The following is a 26,457-nucleotide window of genomic DNA, read 5'->3' as shown; positions in this document are numbered from 1 at the left end:
TAATTGTTATTGTCTGAATCTCAATTAGGAAATTGGTATTCCTAATGCACAATTTTCTTACCAAATAGGGATTCCCGATTGCAAATCAGCTTACCTCATGAATATTAATGAGGTAGGTCACAATTTGTAAACAGTTAGAAATTTCTGCCATCAAATGGATGGTGGCCTGCTGGGATCAGCAGACCACCATGTCTGTGATTGCTTTTTATTAAAGCAATTTTTTTAAACTGCAGCCCATTTTTCTAAGAGGAAAACATAATATCTTTTGAGAAAAAAAAACATTTAATTTGTTTTTTAAATTTAGGTAGCAGTTATTGGGACCACTACCTGCTCTTGAAAAATATTCTTGTTTACATTCTCAAAGGTTTAGGGCTCCTTTGGGAACCCCTCTCTATTTGCAAATGAATTACCACCTCCTTTGAGGTGTTGCTAAAATTTTAATGTTTTGTGACTGGAATTCAGTCGCAAAACATTAATACATCCCATTCAAATTCAGCATTTGGAAGGGACACCGTAAACACGTCTCTTCCAAATACCAAATTGTGATTCTGTAATGTGCCACTGAATCAAAATTTGGGATTAATAAATATTAATAAATACCAATGTGTTTTTTTGCTTCCCAAAAATCGTCCCATTTGCGTACGCAGAAATATTGTAAATCGGGCCCTTTCTATCTTTTTTTGGAAGTTGAAAATCTCCAGCAGGATGAAGCTGCAGGCTGTACCAACCAGGTACGAGGCATGAAACCTCTCCTGTGAGGAGCCACTTACCTGAATTTGCTGCTGTGTGGAATGTATTAGGAGCTGCAATTAATTCAGACCAATGGCGCTGTGCCTTCGGTGGATAAACAAGCAAGTAGAGAGCATGGTCTCCTCTCAGTTCTTAGGGCATTTTTTAACAGAATTTTTTTTAAGTCACAAGTTTTGGATTCAGGGTTCTAGGCACCATTAGCACTGCTTTTAGCAGTCCAGAGATTTCAGAGACACCGCCTGGATGGTCAGGGCACACTCAGGCAGGGTCCAGGTGCAGGTTCAAGATGGTTGGAACCTTTTCTGTCACCGAGAATCTGATCAGGAGTCCAGCGACCTAGCAATTGGAGATACTTTGGAAGTACTGGGTTCAAGATGGGGTGCAGGGCTTAAGCAGCAGGGCAGACCTTTGGGGATGCAAACAGGCTCCAGGCAGCAGAGCAGTCCTTTCAGATACAGCAAAGTAGCCTTCTAAAGTACACAGCGGGCCACAGCAGCAAGCAGTTTTCTGAGAGTCCATCCACAGGTCCAGAAAGGGAACATTAAGTGTGGGTCTGAGGGCCCCCTTTTTATACCTTGTTCCTACTTTTTAGTAGGAGAAATGTCTGGAGGCTTCACCCCCCACATAATGTTCTGGAATATCCTGCTCAAGTTTGCCACAGGCACAAAAGGCCCATGAGAAGTTATTTGTAGTAAAGCAAAGGACAGTCTATCAAAGAGCAAGTTAGGCTGCTTCCAGCTCCGCCCCCTAAGCTGCTTGAGATTGCTCATCCAGGAACACCTAAACAAAAAGTTTTAAATTATAATTTGTCAGGCACCAAACATGACTTTTCTACCTTCAATCAATCGATCAATCAATCAGTAATATTATACCTACTTCCATTTTCTACCTGCTCCTAATCAAGAGTTGTTATAAACTATGATGCAGTCTGTCGGGCATCACAATTTCTTTGCGTGAAAAGTAGGTGTTGGAATGTCACACCTATATGAGAAGATCAATGCATGTTCCTCAAAAAGCTGTGAGCAAGTGGGCCTATGCTGACCATTATTCAGAACCCCCAAAGTACATCATCAAAATAAACAACACAAAACAGTTATAATTAATTAGCATATTGTAAGTCATATACCTAAATAATATACACATTTTTTCTTTTTCATATAAGGCTGTCAAAAAACACATATATATATCAAATGACGTGACTCAGTGATAAAGTGACATACAGTGAAAAAATAAGTTGGACATTACACAATGTAGACAAAGATTGATCTTAACATGATATACATTAAAAAAATTGATAACAAAAATGCCTATTCTCTCTCATCTCCACAGTTCACGAAACATCCTATATCATTATTGGTACTTCTTTAGGATTGCAGACAGAGAACATGAAGCAATGGGATTGCCATCTACGTTTCGACCCTATGCGCATGCGTTAGTAGTTAGACATCACAGTGGGCTTCCTATTGTTGAATTTTGGAGATACGGTTATGGATGCTTTTATACTGCTGTGATTGTCGCTGTGATTAAGAAGGGGGATCTAATGAGAATGCTAGGAAAGTATGTTACATGACCAAAATAAGGAAATCCAATAAAGACCTATTTACCTGAATATAATGTTCCCAAACTCCAGGTGGAGGATGCCAGAAGCAAATGAAGGTGACCGCAAGCCAAGGGAGACAATGCTCCACTGCTTGGTGTGTAGTGTGAGCATCTCCAATCAAAAGCAGTCCCAAATGGGGAGTCAAAAATAGAAAATCAGGTGTGGCATGACGGACGCAGCATCCAGATGTCAAAGTGAACAGTGTCACCGTGAGAGGACAGAAAAGCAACCACGTGTTGGTTTAACATTTAAGTCAGCAGTGTGGAGATCAAAGTTGGACCAAAAATTGGTGGTGTCCTGGATGTATAGATAACAGGGTAGTGGAGATTAAGATTGGACACAGATGTCCTAAATGGAGAGTCCAAATTGAAGTGGTCGAGAGTTGAAGACCAAACAATGGGAGAGAAATACTGCTACACCCAATATTATAGAGCTGGCAACTGAAAATTAATTATTGTGGAGTTCCTAGGGGATACAAAGGTGTAAGAATTACAAATTTAAAAATTCAAAGGAGAGGTTCACATGGGAATGACAGAAAAGGAAGGTGTGAGACAAGGAGAGGTATTACAATAATCTAGGTAAAGGACCAGTACAGACCACATTAGAATGATGTTGATGGAAACAATACATATTTACAATGATTTGTAGTTTACATTAGCTGAATTTTCGAAGTCACAAAGTGAAAACCATCAGTGACCTTGTTTCATTCTAGTGTCATAGTACATCCCAAAGTCTATGTCAAAGGTGTCCAGTCCTCTTGGAGGTTCAAACTGGTTATCATTGGGTCCAATTTCATATATCCATCTGAGATCCTCTTTACTGAGGACATGCTCCATGTTGCACACTCTCGGGGGGGTTCATGAAGAAGCTGATGACTTGCCACCTCAGATCATTCTCAGAATGTCCTTGTTCAATGTAGTGTTCCACCAGGGGGGCAATAGTGACCAAGCAGCAGCTCCTATTACATGTTGACAAATACAAATCCTTATCTTTCGTGTTTATTGTAATGGCAGATTATAGCATATCAAACATTGCAGTTAGAGAAATCATTCAATGGTACCCTGGTGTCTTCATGTATAAAGATTTTTGATTTGAGGTAGAAAGGGCATACGCTGCACTGACCACATTAGAAGTGACCAGTTATGGGTGCAATACCTCATTGTTCAGTCAATGTAGCTGGTACTTTGATACAATGTCAGCCCTGACCAAATGATATTTAAGATTCTTACCTCTATTATAGGAAAGCAATGGTTTTCTAAGGTAAGATCACCTGCTGTGAACACTTTCCAATATTTCTTGATGGCGCTAGCAACAAAATTAAATACGAGTAAAAAAAAGTGGTTGCGCACACTAATGTTTTCAGTGTCTGATCTTGGTCCAGCAAAATTTAGCGATGGGAGTATCAGATTTGTTTCAAGGATAGTTGCACTGAGCGTCTTGGGTACCATTAGGATATCAAGATTTCAGCATCCCTAACAAGTCTGTTAGCAATTTTATCAAATTCTAAAAAATTGACTGGAAGGGAGTGAATACCATAATAATCCTGGGTGGAAACTAGAGTGTTCTAACAGAGTGTATTGTTATTTGGGTATGTGGTGCAATGTGGTATATAGTCTGCTGTTGTTTGCTTTAACCAAGGCATTTTAGAAAGGGATTTCCTTCCTTGCACTGGTCATGGTGAAAGTCAAGCTGTTCCATTTTTAATTGAGCCACTTTTGGAACAAGATGAGTGTATCTTGACACCGTTGCCAATTCAAAAGGTTATCATCGATGTATCTCTGACATATTAACATGGGTTGTCTGAATGGGTTAGATGGTGCCAAAATAATAGAGGACCCAAGGTTGTCCATATATAAGATGGCAAGATTTGGGGCGAAAACTGCCCACATGGAAGTGCCTTTCATTTGCAAAAATAAATCCTGGTCAAATTTGAAAACATTTTTAGTCAATGCCAGATTCAGTAAGTCAGTAATGAAAGAGATCAGCACCTGATTTCGTCTGGCATTAAGCAAATTACAGATAAGAGTTAACCCATAAGACTAGAATTCAAAATTCAATGTAGTCAACAGACAGTCAGTTAATGAGAATTGCATGTTTTGAATCATATTAATATAATCCATTATGAAGTAAATGGAGTAAAAGGTTTAATGAAAAAGTCAACATAGTTACTAATTTGTTCCAATACCGAGCAGCATCCGGAGTGCTACATAAATTATCCAAACCAGGAAGCAGGTAACCCTGGGTAGTACCCAGGTTTTACAATGAGAGCATTTCCTTTACATGGAACTCTCACACCAGCAACACTCAAAATCAGCTTACCTCAAATGTCTTATTTTCTAGAAGAGTTGGTATGTATACGATTAGCAGTGCAAAAATTAGAAAGCTTTATTTTCTTATTTTTGTTTTTAATTAAAACCCATTTATATAATAAACTAACAGTTTAGTTTTATGTATTACTTGGCAATACATATGTATATATATTTTCGGAGTTCCTCATCTGGAAAGAACCCCAGCAATTCAGTATGAGTTTCATAGTGTCGTTTATTGCTCCAAACAGTTACTCATTTGACTTTGACAAACTAAGGTGCCCATTTCCACTCAAAACATTTGTAGAAACAAAGCACCAAACATAAAGAAAAGACTACACGTTGGTCCCAAAACCAAATATATGATTCCAATTCATCATGTTCGCAACTTTGCAATAAATCAACCCAAACACAATTAAAAAAAATAAGCATTATAGTAATTCTGCATTAAAACATTATATTGTCCATTTTTAAAAAGTAAAGATTCTCAAATTGATTATAAGCACTCCTCCTCCATGATTCTGTTGGAGACATATCACAGACAAGGGACATCATCATAGAGAGAGCACTCTATACTTGCCACAGCTCTAAAGTGATAATAATCTTTGTCAAGTATGTGATTACCCCAATTAATAAACCTCTATACAGTTTTAATACCTTACTCATATTATAATTATACTATACAGTTTTTTACTCATGGATCATATACCTTGACCAGGTCTGTGTAGAAAATGCTATCACATATTTCGCTGCACATGAATACAAGCATTAGATAATTAATGTCTGCTCATATATTTTATGGAATAAATGCCCAAGTGGGATAAGACCTCCCATATCACTGGCATCCTATGAGCCCCCTACATATCTGTCATGCATAACCTGGTCCCCTTCCTTTATACTGTTGTTCCCAGTGACAATCTCCCCTTAAGCTAAGTAGACATAGTTGCTATTATCCTTTAGCTTGTCTCCTGGTTTGGGAGAAATGTTTGTTGTGGTTGGCTGCAAGAGATGATACTGTGACTTTCCCTTTTACTTATGGTATGTATCTGTCTTTTAGACAGGGATATAGATTGCCAATTGTCACCCTGATTCAAACCTCCTGGCCTATCTGTGGCCAACACAATAATAAATCAGGATTCCAAGGTGCTTAGTTGTCTCTCCCTGTCTTCTAATTTCCTTCCAGTGATCACACTGTCAATCCCAAAGGAGAACAGTAGGTTTGAATTGCACCTGTGGGACTCTGTGAAGGGCCCAGCAACTAAGTATGTTGGATCATTATTTTTGATCACCCTAACATGTTCCAAATCCCTACCAACATACCTAGGATTACTGGGACATCTGAAAGTGTAAATGCAATAGCCCAAGGCACTTCTTGCAGCCAAATTTAGTGGGATATTCTTTCTCTCTATTATATGTTTTGTGACATGCTTTACAGTGACCACATTTGGTGAAACCTGGTTGCCATCTTAGTCACCTTGTCATGCCACTCATTGCAGGTCACTTTGTAGCAGTAGATCCCTGAGGTATCTTGGCCTTATATATGTTATGCAAGCATTGCTGTGACATCCTGCCCCTCCAGTTTACTGGTGGTAAGTAACTTCCAATGTTTGGCCATAATCTTTCATACCTCCCTAGACATCTCGTTGTATGTGGTAATTAGCCTCAATGTCTTATCTGTTTTACCCATTGGTTTGTTGTAATATAAGAGTGTCCTTCTGTCAATAGTCTGTGTGCTACTTCTGGGCTCCTTCAGCACACTTATGGGATACCCTCTGGCTAGAAATCTCTTTGTGATGATTTTCATTTCTTCCATATATAGCTCAGGTGTGCTCCAATTTATTGTTGCCCCAATGTACTCCCCATGGGGGATACTCCACTTGTATTTAGGTGGGTGATAACTTTTAGCATGTAATAGGCTGATTCCGGCTGTGGATTTGCAGAACAGACTGGTTTTTAGCTTTGCCCCCGAACCTCTATATGTAGGTTCAGAAACTCTGCATTTGCAGAACTAATCTGTTTGATGAATGATAAATTCAGATCATTGTTTTGTATAATGTGAATGAATGCTTCTGCACTGCGGATTCCACCCTTCCAAATCAGGAATAAATCATCAATATAGCCTATCCACAAAACTTTGTGTCCAGTTTGCAAGGTGCTGTCCTCAGCCCAAGCCACCTGCTCCTTTGATCACCAACCTGCTCCTCCAACCATAAAAAGATTGATATGGCTAGGTCCAAAGCAGGTTCTTATTGTTGTTCCAGAAGCCTGTCTGAAGATGATCTTCAAATAGAAATGTTTTATTTCTTAGAAAAAATCTATCATCTGTATAAGCATGTTAGTATGATCAAACATTCTTAATGGTGTGCCCTTATGATCCCATCCTGATGTATGATACTGTTATACAGGGAGGATACATCCAGGATTATCATAAGGAAATCCTTTCCCAATGAATCCTTTCTATCTTTTCAGAAAGTCTGTTTTGTCCTTGCTTTGTTGCCTGGAGCGTGCCTTGAACCCTCGGAGGCCTGTCCTGCTGCTTGAGACCTGCTTCATCACTTCAACCCAAGACTACCACAGTGACTCTAAGGCTAGTTGGCTGCCCTCTTGATCAGAGTCTCAAAGTCAGAAATGGCTTCTACTGTCTTAAACCCTACCTGGACCAAACCTCAGTGTGTCCTAACCCCCAATTGGTGTCTCACCAGTCCTGGACCTTAGGTGGTGCTGTGCCTGAAAGTGCCAAGATAGCCAAAAGCCATCATTTGGGAACTAAAATATTTTTGGCCAAAACCTGCTCTGCGAATTGAGGGAAGACTAGGATCAACCCGCTCACCTATCTGCCCAAGGTGCATCGCATGTCGGCCTGACTTCATGACAGCTTCTGCTACGTTCTTCTCCACAGCAGAAAATCCTGTTCAGCGGTCCTTTGACCAAATGAGTATCTGGCCTCTTGGTACTTTGGTTGGCTACAGCCTCCAGCCTTGTCCCGATATTCATTTTCAACTTCCTAAAAAGAGAATAAGGGGACAATTATGACTTTGGCGGGCGCGCCACTGTCCTGCACCACCAAAGTCAACCACCAGCCACCTGCCAGATTAGGAGTTATCCTCTAGTCTGGTAGGGCTGTCCTTTGGTGTGCTCACGGCGGTGCCTTTGAAAAAGGCACTGCAATGGGAACGCCAAAGCATGTCCCTGCACGGCATGGACTGCTAAATCCATGCCATGCAAGAACTGGGTGTTCATGCAGACAGTGGGGCACACCATGTGCAGCCCTGCATGTACCCCAATGGCATGAGGCACCAGGGTGCTCCTTAGTGCCCCCTTAGTTTCCTCACCGCCAGCAGTTTCATGGCGTGAACACTGCCATGAGACCACTGGCAGGACGGAAAGGGCAATATGCTGTCGGGAGCTGAAGGGGTCCTGCCAAGCATATTGTAGCCTCATATTGCCACACCACCATCAGGGAGCGCGGTTCCCTGACGGTTGAGGTGGTTCAATAGCGGTACCACTCCCAAATTTGTAATACGGAGGTTAGACAACAGGTGCAGGGATGGTTAGACTGCCACTGCCGCGCCCCCAAGAGTCTGTCAGTCCTCAAATCACCAGACTTGTAATCAGCCCATAAGCCTGTATTAAGAAATCTTCTGCACAACTTTTTCCAGCTGCTCCCTGATGATACTTCCTCCTCAGCCACTGCCTGCAGCCTTCCCCAATGTTGAACTTCTACCTTCTCCGAGAATTTCTCCTAAAATGTCTTCTAAGTACGAAGGTACGCGCCTACCAAGCCCAATCCACTTTTTGTATCCAGCTTGTGCTCCATTTTGGTTGGCCTTGATTTTCGACTTTGACCCAGTCTCGCATGACTCGATGTCTGCAGTTGGCTCTTGGATCTTTTAGGTACTTTTTTAAAATTTAAAAATTCATAACGCCTGTTCAACTGAATGGATGTTTTTCATTTTGGTGTCCAATCATTGTTTTTCTTTTCTTTTTTTTTTCTAAATTGACGTGCTACTTTTCTCTTGTATTTTCACTTCATCACTGTTTCTGTGCTGAATAAATAATTTACACATTGCCTAAGATACTCCTGACTGCTTTTGTTCCAAGCTACCACAGGGTTTAGCACAGGCTAATTGTGTGACTTTTGTGGTTCACCCTGCTAGGGATTTTGACTGTTGGTTGACCTGGGCTAACACCCCGTCAACCTACAACCCAGTTTCTCACAATATCTTTCAATGGTACCAATGTGCATTACCCACTCAATTACCTCATAACATCCTCATTTGTGTACTTGCTTATGGGCTTTTGTTGTATAGTCTTGTATGGTCCATAGAACCACATTTCCCACTTTATTGGAAGGTTTGATGGCAATTGTTGTGTCAGCCTGTAATGTCTTAATGGCCTCCCCTTGTGTGTAAGTAAGTTCACTATTTTTATCTCCTTCAAGTTTGTTTGTGTCTCTGCAACCTCCCTAGTTTTCATAACAATACCTCCTGAAAGTTATCTAAGCTGTCGGGCAGCAGGGTTGGGCATAACTTCAATCTCATCTTAAAGCCACTTTTGCTGCTGGTTTCTACTTCTAAACCCATTTATACAAAGGTTTCTCATTCACTCTGGTCCTCAGAATGTTTCTTTTCCAAAGTGTTTAAGGCTATAAAGTCTTACACACCACCAATACACAAATCATTGTCAAATGTACTCATCACCTTATGTGGTGCATTGCTATGTGCAAGTCTGAAGCCTATAACCAATTTCAATGTTCTGTTGAATAAAAACAAATTCATCCCCGCTGCTGTAAAATCAAAAGAGGCTTGGGGGCACAAAGGCAGGCCAAATTCCAACACTGATCTTTTTATGTTAGTCAAAACATGGGGACTTAAGTTAAAAATTGTATTTTGTTTACTTATTCCTTGCTGTTGTTTCCATCCCCCTGTTCCCATGCATAGTAACTCTTATGGTTAACCAAGGCATGTTTTCAAACCAACAATGATGGAGCTCAGGATGGGTATATCCTATGGGTTCCTCCCAGTCAAACATTTTACTTTGTTACTTGGTCTCTGAAATGGAAGTCAAACATTCCCCAGTGGGACAAGGTTGCAGGCTATACATGCCAAAGTAGTGTCAAAACTGGATAGTTCTGGACAAGGTCCCACTAAATCCATTGAGTTTGGTGATGAAAGTTTTGAGTGGGAGAAATTCAAATTTTGCAGCCGAAAATTCCTACCATCAGTCAGATACATTTCAAGCCCTCGCCAAGTGAAGGTTTCTACTTTCACACATAGGGCATGGTTACAATCTTGGCAGATAGGGCTACTCCATCACAAATAAGACGGATATTCCATCCACCAAATTACAATTCCATTATAACCTCACATATTTGATGGAGTAACCCATTCTCCTATATTGCAATCAAACCCTATGTCTTTTTTATAGGGCTCAAAATCCTCCAATGGGGCAAGCCTAAAGCTGTTTCTGACAAATTCAGTTTAAAATTGACTGCCTTTTCTGCAATGTCCCACTGATGCTTCGGAGATCTTGGAAATCAAAAAGGTTTCCAATTCCCAGATTTTCAAAGTTTCTGGAGCAGCTCCTCAGGGTCACTTCTAAGGATTCTAGGACATCAGAGACAGCACTTAGGGTCTAGGGCTCGCTCCAGCAGAGCAGAGGTCACCAGCAAGATCTGGTCCACTACCAAATGTCACTGGTTAGCTGGGCACTTCAGGAAAAAAGGTCTCTTGCAGATTGTGGTGTCCCTTTAGCCACACAGGAGATCAGGCAAATAATCCTTGAAGTCCACTTCTTAGCCATGGGCACATGTGAGAGCAGATCCATCACTTCTGCTTTCAACTCAGGTATCAAACAGTAGTTCTATGCCTCTTCTGTTCTTTGGCTGGTCAAGAGAGTGTTCTGATGAGTTGTGGGTGAGATGCCAGGTTTGTGGGTTTCACTGGACAGTGTGGAGGTGACTATTGGACTCAACCTAACCATTGAAAAAAAGTTTCCAGGGCAACCCCTCCCACGTTTGTACCACATCCTGTTTGCCTTCATGCATTCTATTCAGCATTGCACTATTCTCAGGCAAATCCATCCTAGCGGAATCTTTCTGGCCCTGAATAGAGCTTGTGTGCCAGCCAGAGGTGCATTTAGGAAAATCAGCAGTCCTAGATACACCCAAATTATTCTGTGAATAGTACCCCCTCCATAGTCTTGATGCCATACAGCATACAGAGGACCTGCTGAACAAAATTATTTTCTTCATGGATTCTCCTTTTGTACTTAATTATGAATGGAAGGCCTCACCCTCCCCACCTGCCATTCCGGAACTGATGTGTAGCATACCTCTTTCAGATCCTCCTGTGAAAAGTCCTAAGCAGGATAAGACTGGCATAAAGAGCAATCTGGAAATGCCAGAAGGGCTGGTCTGACAGGTAAGTGTTTGGGCCATTTGTTTGGCTGTTTGTGGGCTTGATTTATGGTCTGGTGGGCCATTGTGTCTGTAGACTTTCACAGTATTACCCCACGCATTGCCTACAGGAGCCACAAATGCATGTAGTATCCCATCCCTTGTGAAACGTTCATACAGTGTGTCTTTACAAGTTCAAAACTGCCCTGATTTGCAAATGTGGGGCACTTCTTTAGCTATATGATTCGCTGATGAGGGTTACTTTTGTTTTGTTTTGGTGCCGAGGCCTATTTTATGACCCAGTCTCTCTAGGCCTAAGCTATTGTTTTTGTAATGGGAGTAATTTTCACACCTCACTAAGGGGTAGCACTGTCTGGGCCATCAAATAACAAGTAAATGGTAATTATCCCACCATAGGTTCAGGCTGGCCAAGTGTTACTTTGTAAAACTTATTTTTCCTAAACATTTATTAAAAATCAGACCAAAAGGGAAATGGATTTTTAATAAATATAACAAATAGTGGTTTAGTCACCTCTGTAGTTTATTCCAAAACAAAATTAATAGGCTTATTATTTAATCTGAACTTTAGTGTTTCTCATAAGATATCTATAGCACTAGCAGTGCTTTGAGGGCTAGTCACTTTATGCACATGCCACATTAATTCTTGCATGTACCACTTTCAAATATTAGGCACCATACCATGTAGTCTGAAGGGCCTGCATAGGAATGACTTATTTAATATTTAAAAGTATTTTTGTCGTTTTTAAAAAATGGGTTATTTTGACAGATTTACCTACAGATTTAAAAGCTGCAGGAGTCAGGATACACAGGTCGACCCGGAGCAAACATGTAGTCTACAGTTTATATTTAACAATTTTAATGCCACTGGTGTATTTTTCTGCACCATATACTGTGGCCTTACTGTAAATGTTAAATTGGTCAATTCAGGAATAACCAATTGTAGCATGTTATAGGGTCAGATCACATACACTGTGGCATGGACAGCAGTTAAAAAGTGTGTATAAAGCAAAAATATCATTCCGCATGAAAGGTGGGTTTCCACACAAAAAGCCACTTTCTCACACCTTTGAAATAATGGCCTGAATTTTGAAAGAGAGTTTCTTTATTGAAGGTTTTGGAATGAAATGACTTCATCTTTATAACAGGTGACTTGAGGGATTTGAGTATATAAGTATGGTCTTTGACAGATAAGCGATTGAAAGAGCAATTACTGAACATTGCCTGGAAATATTGGTCTGCTGCTCTTGATGTGAAGTTAGAATTTATGTAATATTTTGCTGAAGGGAGGATGATGGTGTTGCATTTGTCAATGGATTGTAAGTATGGAGGGTCTTAAAGAGGGTTCTGATTCTATTGGATGATTCATTAATTCATCGAGTTGGTGTAGTATTTTGCTTTGGTTGAATCATGAGTCTTGATCAAGTTGAGCAGAGTGATTTTATCCATGTGTGCTCATCATGTATATGCTTCTTTTTCTGTTTACATATATTGAAATTGATGGCAGTGAGGTCTTTGGAGTACCTGTATTCATTAGGGCATTGGTGCTTTTGTGATTTTACTGGAACGATTTGAGGTTGCTGGTAAAGGTACTGACATGAGATGGAGGCAGGACAATGACATAAGAAGAGTCATGCTTGAAGAAGCAGAAGGGTTACTGGTCCTTTCCAAGGGTGTGGGAGGTTTGCAGTAGGTCACAGGTATGGTTGAGAGAACCAAGCCAAGGATGCCCACGAATGCCCCTAACCTACCGGATGACCTGGATGCTGCTGACAAAGCAATGTTGGACTGGATCCATCAGCCACTAGACTTGCTCATTCCAGCTAGGTGGTCCAAGTGCCTTAATACCAAAACTAGCCCATGGTACAGTGATAAGCTTGCCAGCATGCGCAAAATTTGCAAAAGTTTGGAACGGGTGTGGAGACGTAAATATGATTTGATAGCCATGGGGCACTATCAGGATGCTGTCAAGGACTACCAGAGGGCCATCCAGTCAGACTGGGCAGCCTCTTACGCAGTTGAGATCAAGGGCAGTAAAAACCCCGCTAAATGTTTCTTTGGTATACTTAAAGATCTTAAACAGGCATTGCTACCCCCAGCACCCCGCATGACATCAGACGAGCAATGTGAGGCTCTTGCCACCTTTTTTGTGGAAAAGGTGGAGAATATCTACAATTCTTTCCTGACAGCTTTCCTATCTTTGTGCCCAGCACCCAGTCCCTGTACCACCTACACTCTTGCGTCCTTTCCATCTATCTCTCAGGACGAGCTGCGGGTGCTATGCAGCAAGGTGAAATCAGGTTCTCCTGCTGACCCCCTTAACCTGGAGTATTTTATGAACTCCTTACCCATGCTCCTGTCTCCTTTGTGTCAGGCGATCAACCTGTCCCTGTCCAGAGCAGTTGTCCCCAGGACATGGAAGCAAGCAAGGGTGACTTCCCTGTCAAAAAAGCCTTCCCTGGACACAACCAAATTAGAGACCTTTCATCCCATATCTCTCCTGCCATGGATATCTAAGATTGCTGAGTCCCATTTCTATTCCATCTTGACAGGCTACCTGGAAGACAATAACATTCTGGACATTTCTCAGAACGGCTTTCACCTTGGCCACAGCATGGAATCAGCCCTCCTAGCAGTGACTGAACATCTAAGGGCTGCACTGGATGAGGGACGCACGTCGGCACTGATTTTATTAGACCTCAGTGCCGCGTTTGATTCGGTCTCCCACCAGATTCTGTTGCAATGGCTGGAGGAGGCGGGGATTTCGGGTTCAGCTCTCGACTGGTTTGTCTCCTTCCTTTCTGAGAGGACCTTTCAGGTGTCAGCTCCCCCTTTCTCCTCTCGGATCCATTCTATTCAACAAGAGGTGCCACAGGGCTTAGCATTGAGCCCTACGCTTTTCAATCTGTACGTTCAACCCTTAGCAATGGTGGCCTGACACTGACATTGTACACCAACGATACTCAGTTGGTAGTGGCACTTTATGGCAACTCAGCGCAGGATGCCTGCATGTTTCAGAGTAATCTTATGGCCATCTCTGAGTTGATATCTGTCAACTGTCTGCAGCTCAATGCAAGCAAGACTGAAATCCTGTTAGTGGGGAGGGATGGCGAGCTATGGAATGAGCATTGGTGGCCTACTCCTTTGGGCTTTGTCCCCACCCCCAAACAGATAGTAAAGAATCTGGGTGTTTGGGTGGACTCCGCTCTCAGCTTTCAGGCCTAAACCAAAAAAGTGGCGGGGGCCTGTATGGGAATTCTGCGTTGGCTCAAACCATTGCTAGGTTATTTTGACCCGTCCACTCGGCAGGTCATCATCCAGGCTGCCATCCTGTTGAGATTAGATTATGCCAACTCGCTCTACTTGGGGAACAGCAAGTCAGAGATCCTAAGATTACAGAGAGTCCAGGACGTGGTGGCTAGAGCCCTCCTTGGCCTCCCGAGGACTTGTTCTACCTCTGCCGCCATTCGTCGACTACATTGGTTGCAGGTGGCCAGACGTGTTGAATTCAAATCTCTTTGCATCGCGTTTAAGATCCGGAAGTCCTCTTCCCCGGCCATTCTGGCCACACTGCTCTTGCCCTACATTCCTCCCCGCCAACTTCGTTCGAAGGGCCTACATTTGGCGGTAGTTCCTAGGGTAAGGAGAGCATGGGCTGGGGGACGTGCCTTCTGCACACTGGCCGCCAAACTTTGGAACTCTCTCCCACTGTCTATTCGCAGTCTAAAAAATTATTTGGCATTCCGTAAGGCAACTAAGACTCACCTTTTCTCTTCACTGTAGGTCCCTATACCTCTTCTGGTGGTGCTCTCCTTCTTGCTGTTTTAGCGCCGGGACGGCCCTTTGCTGGGGCAGCTGCTCGCTCTATAAGCTATATAACATAACATGTAGCCTCAGAAGTGCATTAACTTGCTGACATCCTATATCATGTTGAGCTTATTGATGTGTAACCATGGTGTCATCATGCACTATACACATGAAAGTTGTCAAGTGTGTCTTTAGGGGGCTCCCAGTTAGGAAGAAAATGCCACAAAGGGATACAAATAACCTGCTCAGCAATCTTCCTACTTCTTGATTGAAAATGGGAAATCAATGTAGGAGCTGAAAAGCAAAGCACATGCACCAGGGTTGAGAAACAGCCAAGCAGAGACTTTCAGAACTTAAAATTAAGGCATACAAGCAGCTACAAGACAGAGCATAAATTAGGAACAAAAACTAGAAGCAACTGGAAAATCATTGCAATTAAAAATAAGGGACCATATGCACTGTCAGTTATCAAAAAAGGAAATGACTTCAGAGGAAAAAAGATTAGCTCCATCTTGGATTGGCAACTGTCACTGGAAAGAAACCATTTTAGTAAAGTCTAGCCTCGACTACATCTTCTGTGGTATTGCCTCATGTAAGGACAGAAAGAACTACCCCCATTCGACATCCTTAATCCCCTTTGAGCTTATATTCCACACTGCCTCTCTTCAATGCGGTGTGGTGCAGAGGACTGGGAGCCCCACTTTGAGTGACTGCAGCCATAGAAATGCCAGTGTGACAGGCGCTTAGCGCAAGAAATACTATTTTCTCATACATTTTCACTGCTGCTGCTGGTAAATTCCTTGCACAAAAGTAACTGAATAAGGTTGAGAAGGGTGTGTCATGTTTTCTTTATGATTTCTTTGCTGAAATAGAGAAGCATCTAAGGACTGCAGTGTGTATGAGTGCTTATGTTTGCATGCATGTTTTAGATGGTTGAGTTTTTGAGTTGGTTATAGTTTTCCAATATGTTCTGTCCATGGACCTGTATAGAAAATGGGGCGGTTAAAGGGGTTGCAGAGAGGAAGGTAATGTGAGGAGCTCGATGGAGTTTAGGAATGCTTCTTTACCTATAGTGCAGGGGCAGAAGGACGTTTGGCAGCTGTAAGTCCCTGTTATTTCCTGCACGTTCAGTCTCTGTGATGAATGTAGTAACTTGTGGAAACAAAGTTGTCTAGCATATGTCAGAATGTTGTTGTGAATCACATTGAGTGATGAAGAGTACATTGAGGTCTGCAATATAGGGAGTATTGAGTGATGCAGACCTCTCTATCCTGAGCAACAATGTGATCAGACACGAATCATAAACTTTAAATCAATCATTTATAACAAATGCTAATGAGGTTCATCTTTGGGGATTCAATACCTATCAATGTATGTGGCAGAGTATACACAATTGAAAGGAATATTTATTAAAGATGTGAGAAAGGATGGGTCAGCTGTTACACTCCAGTCATCATATATACTGACTAGGTGGCAAGCAATTATTTGTATTCTAAGTTTAACCATACATTGTGTACTATTTTAGGGAAGGATAATAATAGCACAATATTTCGCCCTTGTAATGAGAATCATGAAGGTGCATGGAAAGCTACCAAATGTGGAGTAATTATTAAATAAATGTGAAATTGTTTCTTTATATGTTTTGCAATGGGTTGTATTGTTTTTTATCAGAAAAAGTTCAGGAAGAGATTGACACAGTCATAGGCTCAGAGCAGCCAAATACTGGTCATCGTAAGCTTATGCCGTACACAGATGCCGTGATACATGAGATTCAGAGATTTGGCAACATTCTGCCGTTAGGTTTGGCCCGTGAGACCACTGTGGATACAAACTTCAAAGGTTATTTCATTCCGAAGGTAAGAAGGAATTCATAGTTTTCAAAATTTCTAAATAAGACTATTTTGTCTGACATTTGTGAGTTTTATTCTCAGTTTAGAAGCATCAAACAAAATCATGCAAATCAATTGAGATTTTAGATTGGTTTCAGAAAAAAAAATATTTGGAATCAATAATTTTCCAATTTTTGTGTTGTGTAATATCTATATTCCTCCAAATTCACTATGAAAATGAATAGTACAAATCACTATACTTGAACACATTCAGAATCAATTAATGATGACAATGAAAGTTCAGGTCATACTCAAAAGAGATCTGATTTAACTTTTGGACCGTAAATGGCTTACTCCATATCCAATAAATGGTTTGCAATTATTTTGGCAGATACCCGACAATGAGAATTGATATTTATTTATTTACCCTATTTTTTGGTCCTTGCTATTTAGGCAGTGATTATTCTTGAAGGTATAATGTTCCCAGATATACTTGCTGGGCCATCACAATATGTGGTCAAAAAAGGTACTCTCCTAGATTATAATCTAGTATCTTTAATGCAGAAAATTGTATCCTATGAAATTATGAATAGCAGAGAAAGTGATGACTTCTCACAGGTGACCATAATCAGCTTAGGCAGCAAGCACACTAAATATTTGATGAGCACAGCTGAATCAGAAGTACATTAAAATATGAGAAAACCCAACTGGATGCAGCATTCAGCAGTTCCTTGTGAAGAATGGATAAATCAATATGGAGGCCTATTAATTAAGACTATTAATAATTTTGGGAAAGATTATTCTGTGACCAACTATTAGGCACTGCAGATATATCCTCTTATCATACTAAATTGTTATTCAAGAGCCGAGAAAATTCTATTTGCAATCATAGACAAGGAAATACAGCTGGTATACTTAAGAGCTGGCATTTATGAGAAAAAACTTTCATTGTGTTATCAAGCACCAAAAGAAAATGGTACAACCTTATTGTAATTAGACTTCAAGACACTTAAATCTGTGTATAAACAAAAGCGCTGGAAGGAAAAGTATCATTTGAATCAAAAAGATGGCATGATATCAAGAAATGGGTCTCTGTGTACGACTCCAAGAATTTTTTGGGGAATGTTAGGAACCAGCACCAGAATTAGAACATTTGGAGCCAAAACAAAACACCATCCCTGCCGGTTTCCTACTATGATGATCGGGGGAAAAATTATTGAACTGAGGCAAATAGGATCTCCATTGTAATCACAGAAAAAATGATCACAAGTGTACTTGATATCTCCAGAGGAAATACTGCCCCCATGCTTGCCCCACAATTATTTAATTCATTACAGTGGATCAGATACCAACCATTTTGATGGGCAGAGCTTTCTTCCCCAAACTAAGCCCCATACAAATATGAGCATTACAATATAATATGGTGCTCACTGATCATACTTCAATTTGTCTATAATGCCCACTAGAAAACTTGCATGACTATAATAATAACAAAAAAAGACAGGACTGTGTATTAGGATTAAAGAACTTTAGAATGAAGTGGCTGAGTCCATCTACACATCAGAGACAGTCGGCCCAATTCCTGGCTAGCTCACAGTGCCTCTCTCGAACCCCTAACCTTTCTGAGGTGGCAGGTGATTTTGGCAACCTAGAATATGACACTCGGATCGTCAAGGAAATCGTGGAAACATACATATATTACCTCTTTTGTTGTTTTCTTATGCATGCCCATTGTAAACACAAGAAAGATGAATAAAGTTTTAAATATATTTATTGAAACAATTGTAGTCTTGCATAGAAAGAATGAGTTGTGATTATTAGGCAGATAAAACAAAGCAATGTAACCAGCATTATAAACATGGTGAAAAGAATAAAAAGTCCAACCATGGCAGTCTGATTTCTGTATATTGCTATCACTACCCTACTCTAAGAGCATAGTGGGTGCGCGCTCTGTCCAATCTCTTGGGTTAGGCTGATCCCCCAGACCTGGATAGCTGGGCAAGGGAATCAGCCTGGAATAGGATTGGCAATCTCTCTCTGCAGGATGGAAGTTCAGCATCAGCAGACCTGCATGTCAAACACAGGATTCGTTCGAGGACAGTTGTGACCGAAGTGCCCCCCTCTGTCCTCTGTAGGCCAGTGTACCATTGATATCATAAAAGCCACTGTGTTAGAGGTACAGCTCTAATTCAATGATATGTCTAGATCGGGTGTTTCCAACCATTCAACCGCAAACTACTAGTACCTCATGGAAACCATCAGAGTAGCTCTCAGTCATGAGTTCATTTTTAGCTAAGAACTGCAATAAATAAGGGCTGCATTTTCTTTATAATGTTAAGGAAAGGCAATGTTTATTTTACATTATTATCATGCTGCAGATAGCAGAGCATGAAAATGAGCTGTGCTCCACTCAGATTCATGACCCATGTGGGTCACAAAGGTTTAGAACAGAAGCACAGAGGTATTTAACTCTTAAGTAAAACTCCTTCTCAACTCAATCTTGGAGCATGAGAACAAAATGTGTTTTCTGAATGCCTTTAAAGGATATAAATTTAACTGAAAAGCTAACTTAGTGATTAAGTTAACTCTTCATTTAGATATTCCCTCTTTTTAAAAAGCATCAATTTTACAAACATCATCTTGCTCCCAGTGGTAGGTAGACTCAGTGTCATATTCAAAACTGAAAAATACAGTAATTATCTTTTCAATGGAAGATATTTAAAGTGCAGTAAAATGTGCCTATGAAACATTGTCTTAATGATTTTCTCTACTTTACATTAAGCCAATTAAGATATAATGTTTCATGAGGCATGTTTCTTCACTTTAAAATCCTCATATTAAAAAAATGACTGAATTTTCCTGATATAAATATGGCAGCATGTCTACAGGCCACTGGGAGTAATATGCCAGCTATTTGATAAGGGAGAACATTAAAACAATGAGTTTTATTTCATGCGATATCAACATAAAGTTAACTCCTCAGTTGAATCTTCTCCCATTTCAAAGTGTTGCATTTACACACAGCAGGTCTCTTGTTCCCAATGGCTGGTAGACACATTGCCATATTTATAATTTTAAAAAACAGCCATTTTTTTTTTAAATGGGAGACATTTAAAGAGCAGAAAAATGTTCTATCAAGTACAGAAACATTTTCTTTATTAGGAACAATTTTGCAGAATATTTTTCTGCACTTTAAATTTTCCCATTTTAAAAAAATTGGCTGCTTGTTTGCATTGTATATGTAAGAATATGTGCTATTTTATATATTTTGTAACAATATCGTATATTTATTTATATGTTTAACTATTTTGAATAATTTAATTTTATGTAACGATTTCTTTTTCAGTTTTATTTAAAGCCCTTACCTCCATTATTTTCTATGGGAGGGTGGTGCAGTACCAGTAATTGGCCATGTGTATTGCTGGGCTTACTACAAAGGTATAAATTACAGCAAAAGTGCAGTTTGTGAGTACCGAAATGTAGTAAACTTACTCAAAATTGCAAACAAACTCAAAAGTGCCAAATCAGGCCCTTAGTGTTCTGCCTCTAGCAACCACATGCTTCTAATTTTCATTCCTCATAGTCAATTTAACATTTGTTACTATAGTCTTATATTTTGAGAAGTTGCAAGACTGCTTTGATCAATTCTAAAGACAGGTCATGAAATAAATCAAATGGTAATACATGACTTCAGTTTAGTTCTTGTTTATCTATAATTTTCCATGCACTAGAATGTAATATCTACATGTGAAGACATCCCAGGCCAACATGTTGATGATAATATCTATCAGTTCCTCAAAATTGCATAATCTCACTCTATAGCCACAGGTATATTTAAACATAGATTGAAAATACACTTTAGATTAAGAATTTAACTTAAAAACATGTATTTCAGGGTTAATCAATTTCAAATGTAGTAATCAAAGCAATTACAAAATTTTAGTCTCACCTTTTAGAAGTGTATCAAACACCTAACATATTGTTCATGGTCATAAATCACAGCATAATTTTTCATTTGGTACAGTATTTCACTATAATTGTCCATGATTAATCTCAACCTTCTCAAATCCCAATATTGTTTCCTTGTCTGCACTTAAAAACACATACATTTAGTAAGGCCATGAAAATAGACACTGGTTTTTTTTTATATCCATACAAGTAGGTTTCAAAGCATACAGTTCAATCTCATAGTGGTATGATTCATACCTTGTTCAACACATCTGTTTGTATACTTCTCCGCTGAGCTGCTGAAGTGTTTGGTATCTCCTACATGAACTTTAGCAGTAGTAAAAAGTATACCTGGGATTTTAATAAAGTCCTTATATCACTGCATGCCTGCTGAAGACATTCCTCATAATACAGAACTCAGTGGCAAGACTCATACTCAACCTCCTCAGAAGGACTGGTTCTCATTCAAACTTAGGTTAATATATAACTGTTTACAAAATGCATTAGAACAATACTTTTTGAATGGCCATAATAACTAAATAAATCACTTGATGGCTAGCATGTCATTCTCAGGGAGTTGCACTATGCATTTTGTGAAATAGACAAAATACATGCCACATAAATAGAAAAATCGCTGCAGCAATAAAGACTGTTGTGAATCTAACCATGCTCCCCAGTTTGAAATAACTTCTCAATATTATTTGTCAAGCATAAAACATATTTTATACTGATTAATGGCATGTGCTTAGTGTATTGTATTTTGCATTTTTTTTTATCTAAGCAAATGCCAAGAACTTGTACTAATTGTGCATTTCTATATTTGGAACAAAGCATGGCTCTCAATCACTAAAGGGAGTTCCTTTGATATTGAATTATTGGTCCAATTCAAATTTACTATTGAAAATAATTGGACTGAGTGATGATTATATGAGGGTCGCAGCGAGAAATGTAAACTTTTGTGATTACAATCTATGGTAAATTTTCAGCAAACTAAGGGCCATACCTATCAAATAAGGGTAGCTTGAGTGTGAGTATGTCATGTGCAGGACATTACCACCTCCTACAACTGGACAGAATTGCATTAAATGCACTAGTCAGGGACACAATTGCACCGCACACTATCAGCAAGCTAAAGGTCATGGGATGTCACTTCCTGTAATGTCATCAGGTCAAAGATCCTGTGAGGTAACTTGCTGTGATGTCATCCATAGGTAAACTGTCATTGTGATGTCACTTCCACTATCCCTAGCATTTTGATAAATCAACAACCATACACATAACCATAGTATCTTTAGGGATACCGGATGTCAAGGCGTAGAATCAAATCTGGGCATAACTTTTACTGTGGAACTCAGAATTGATTTGACCAAATACTTTTCCTAAAATCTTTTTTCAATTCCCAGGGTACTCACATTATTCCACTACTTGAATCTGTGCTCTACGATAAGACTCAGTTTGCAAAGCCTGAAGAGTTTAACCCACAGCATTTTCTTGACTCCGAAGGGAAGTTTGTGAAAAATGAAGCATTAATGAACTTTGGAGCAGGTATTATTTCTCAGATTAATATTGTTTCATATTAGTAAATCTTGTTTGTGAACCTTCTACCTTGTATTCAGGAGGTCGTAAATCTTACAGAGGCATGCTGCTTGTTGTAGGCATAAACAATATATGATATATGAATTAATACGTGATTAATCTATAGTGAGAGTGATATTTTTCAATTACTAATGAATATCATCCTTGATGGTTTTACCACAGCATTGAATCCTAGACGATTTCTCATTTAACTGAAGAGGTATCTGGCACCAAGCAGCAACTGAAGTGGAGCCTCAAAATCTTGGATCATCTGATAGGGTGACACTTGTGAAGCGTTTATGAGTGAGAGAAAACTGTTTAGGTGGATGATCGCTCATGCAGTAGAAGAATCTGAATACAGAGCTATCAGATCAGTACAGTGTGATACTGCCGGCTGGCTTTCTACAAGACAGGTTTACTGAAGAAAGGATTCAAGTGGGTGCAGGTCGTTACCCATGTCCAAGAGGGAGTCCATGGTCTGAGATCAGTGTGGCTGTTTTTCACATGTTCATGGCCTGACTGAGACAGAAAGTAGGCCCTGACACCAAAATAATGTGGACCTATTTATAATATGAGTTGTAAAAACAAGTACCCTACTACATTTGTAAATCAAGCAACTTTGAACTTTTGTCCAGGTGGTCTGTGAGGGGTAACAAACTGTGGGAATTTGTGTCTGCAGCAAACCAAGCTTTTGTGTGTGTGAATAGAATAGAATAGAATGCATTTACATCACGACTAAGAACAATACTTAACATGCTTATATTTATCATCATTAGGAATCTTGATGGTCCTGATGAAATCTGAATTACACCAGTGGCTGAAACAATAGCTGAAACATGTTGATCAGCGGACGTGGTAGCCATTAGTACTCCATGCACATTTCTGTTCAGTTTTTAGTCTGCCAAGGGGGCCCTAAGAATACATCTAACTAATAAGGGAATTATCCAAAGTCAATTTGTATCATTTCCAAGATCCCTGTAGATATTTTCCCCTACTAAATCAAATTACTCCACCCAAAAGTGGGGTTGAGCCCACCCGGTGCCTTTAGTTGTACCTGGTGAGGACTCAATGATCAATTGTGCCACAAAGAGATATGTGGGTGAGAGTCCACAAAAAAGGGTCATTTTGTCCATATATGTGTTGGTACTAGATACTTTCAGGAGACTTCTTTCCTTGTTCTTGTTGAGAAAACTGGCTGACTACTGATTCTGTCAAAAGCCAGCCAGGCAGGGTTTTAATATCAGTACATTTCTTTTTTTTACTACAGCTATGAAACAAAACCTTGTGGCAAGGCAGATGGTGTCCACTTCTCAACCATTCATCCATCCACACACTCAATCATCCATCCATTCATCCATAAATCCATTGATTGTTGTCTATTCTTACATTCATCCAATCACCCATCAATGCACACACAAAATACACCTAAAATTGCCAATCAACAAAGAAGTTCCACTCATACAAAAACCCAGATTTATTTATATCTGAGCAGTTATTTTCTGTCTTATGTTTGAAGTCCTGCATCTGCAATAGACAAACCAATCTTCAATGCCACGACGGCAACGTATTGTGTCACAACTAATATAGCACAAAAAGTTATTTCTGCTCACATCCTCTGCTGACATTTATGATCACAACCAGAACTGAGGGAAAACAGCATGTATGCTGGAATCGACTGTTCTTGTGGAATAGGCAGTGGGCTGGACTGTGGTAAAGAGACAAATAACCACAAAGTCATAAGTTTCAGATGTGTATTTACACAAAAAATGCACTTTATTTTAATACCACTAAATCTGCAGAAAGGGTGGACATTGACTGAAGCGACCCAATATTGTCAGTTTTTGTAGATGAAGTGATGATTTAATGTCAAATATATGTTTCATGATAAATAAGATAAGAATTTAAAAATGAAGTGCTCAAATGTTTCAGTCATGCCTGTTATTGTGGATGGTTCACTTTTGATCCCTCTTTAGCAAGAATAAGGGAGGGGGATAAAATTACGCATTGTATACATTTTGTGTGGATTCAGCTGGGGATTTTTGGGAATCTAGTGACAGTCAAATACAGACACAAATTGTGAGAAGAAGCCTGTGATGCTTAGAGGTCTGACAAAAAATTGTGTAGAAACTGAAACCACAGAATAATATAGACTAAGAGCTTCACTCTAATGTAGAAAATAAAGATATATGGCATATTAAGTGCCTAAAATCAGGAGATTGTGTTCAGACTAAAAAATGCTGATATATTTTAATAGATTGTATCATTTTTGTTATAGGTCGAAGAATCTGCATTGGCCTAACTCTTGCAAGAATGGAGCTGTTTTTGTTTTTTACAAGTCTTCTTCAAAGGTGTACTTTGCGGCTTCCTCCTGGCGTAACTCATATTGATTTGTCTCCTGCAGTTGGATTCACTACACCCCCCAAGCCTTATGAGATCTGTGCACTTCCACGCTGTTAGAAGATTCTTAATAGCTTGTCAATGTATGAGGAATGACTCAATTATTGTCATACTGTCATAGCTAAAACCATTAACCATTGCTGCTTATCCATCCACTAAATGTGCATGTATGCAATTTATGGGCTTGAGATATTCATAATATATATCTGTAAATGATTATGACAGACAACTCCGCACATCTCTTATATATAATTCCTAGAATAAATTAAATAAAATTAATTTGTGGTTTTTTAAATGCTTCAAACATATGCCTGTAAAATATTAATTTCAATCAGTTCTGAAAAGAGTTCATGGACTGTGTGAGAAAGAGGAAGTGAAACCTCCATTGAGAGAAGCTGTCCTCCCTGATAAGCCTGGGCAAATACAGAAATTCTCAACCACAAAAATACACATAGATATTCCTCATTCAAAAGCCTCTATTGTGGTTAAGTTTGAGGTTATTTTGATTCTACAATGTCAGTGCTGGATGGCTGGCTGTGTCAAAGGGGATTTTATCTGTAGTTTGAATAGCACTCATTTACCCTACTATCCCTGCTGTCCTGTGCCAGAGGTAGGCCCAGTAGGAATTAGTGCCATTTTTACATGTACACAGTCCTTTCCTAAAGTTGCCTTCTCTTTGCCACATTGACTTCGGACACAGATTAGCATATGTGACACTTGGACTGGTTTCTTGGAAGCGCTGACCTTGCTGACAATGAACAATTCATGAGAACACTATTGTACTGCCTTGGCATTAGACACAAGGACCTCATGTGTGTGACACAAATGTGTTTAATTATTACATCAATATAGCGATGCAGCTATCTGTGGAATGCAAACACTGGCCCAAAGCAAGGATACTGCTTTCTGTATATAACCTTCTGTTTTCTAACATAATCAGAGGAGACACTTCTGCTGGCTTCGAGGGGTACCTGCATGCCAATGTTTTTGCCTGGCAGCTGACCGACATCTCTGTGTGGGGAGTCCAGTTCACGACCAAGACTGGGTCTTACACTCTTACCTACCAGATAATAGGGTTATATCATCCATGAGGGTGTTTCTTGGCAAAACATACATCTGTAACGTAGACATGTAGGTTAGGGTTCGGCATCGTAGGAGTACGCTACATAGTTATATATTATTGTACATGTATGCTTATATAAGTTGTCTCAACAAGATGGTGGAACTATTCGTTTAATTCACTTTTCTGATATTCATTAAAACTTTTGTCTGCTTCAATTAACCATCGCAGCCCACATTTTCTTTGCAAGAATCTCTACGGTTCAATAAATATTGAAAACACCCCTTCGTGTATTTTTTGTATATTTCTCTGAGCGAAAGAAAGCACGAGTGGCTGAGCAAAAAGTTTAAAGTCCATCACCATGGTTGCTGAGGGTACAGAGTTGTCATGTTCAATGGTTGCCGGAACTGTTTGCTCCCTTTTTAGGTTTAGGGGGGCTAACGGTGGAACTGCAAGCTAGATGGTCCAAGGGTCAACATATCCTGTGGGGGTGCATAGAATCAGTCTGGCACCACCTTAAGTTAATGTCGTCCACAAACGCCCAGTTTCTACTGAAACCAGCTTTTGTGGTGCTGAGTGTTTTAGGCCTGTTTTTTTGACAGCACAGCTTTCAACAATTCCTATTACTCTCACCGTATACAGCTTGGACTTTGAGTCACCCTTTCCAATCGATAGTTTTCTTCGATCAGTCTATTACAGATATTGACTTGAGACCTTGTCAATCAAATCTTGGCTCAGCCGAGTAGACTACTCAATTGTCACTGAACATT

The 26,457-nt window shown here is 39.8% G+C and overlaps 1 protein-coding gene across 1 annotated transcript in view; it reads left to right on the top strand.

Annotated features, from left to right (window-relative positions):
• LOC146816624 (cytochrome P450 2K1-like) overlaps window positions 1–25,915 on the top strand; it is a 220,796-nt gene extending 194,881 nt beyond the window's left edge. Inside the window, exons 7-9 of the mRNA XM_085610499.1 lie at window positions 16,550–16,734; window positions 22,059–22,200; window positions 24,506–25,915. Coding sequence (XP_085466625.1) covers window positions 16,550–16,734; window positions 22,059–22,200; window positions 24,506–24,687 — 509 coding nt within the window. The 3' untranslated portion in view covers window positions 24,688–25,915. The remainder of the gene's footprint in view (window positions 1–16,549; window positions 16,735–22,058; window positions 22,201–24,505) is intronic.
• The last annotated feature ends 542 nt before the right edge of the window (window positions 25,916–26,457 follow it).

Source organism: Triturus cristatus, chromosome 6 (genome assembly GCF_964204655.1).
Source record: "Triturus cristatus chromosome 6, aTriCri1.1, whole genome shotgun sequence".
NCBI classification, from domain to species: domain Eukaryota; kingdom Metazoa; phylum Chordata; class Amphibia; order Caudata; family Salamandridae; genus Triturus; species Triturus cristatus.
Note: the sequence above shows the minus strand (reverse complement) of the source record. Positions and strands in the feature narration are given on the sequence as shown.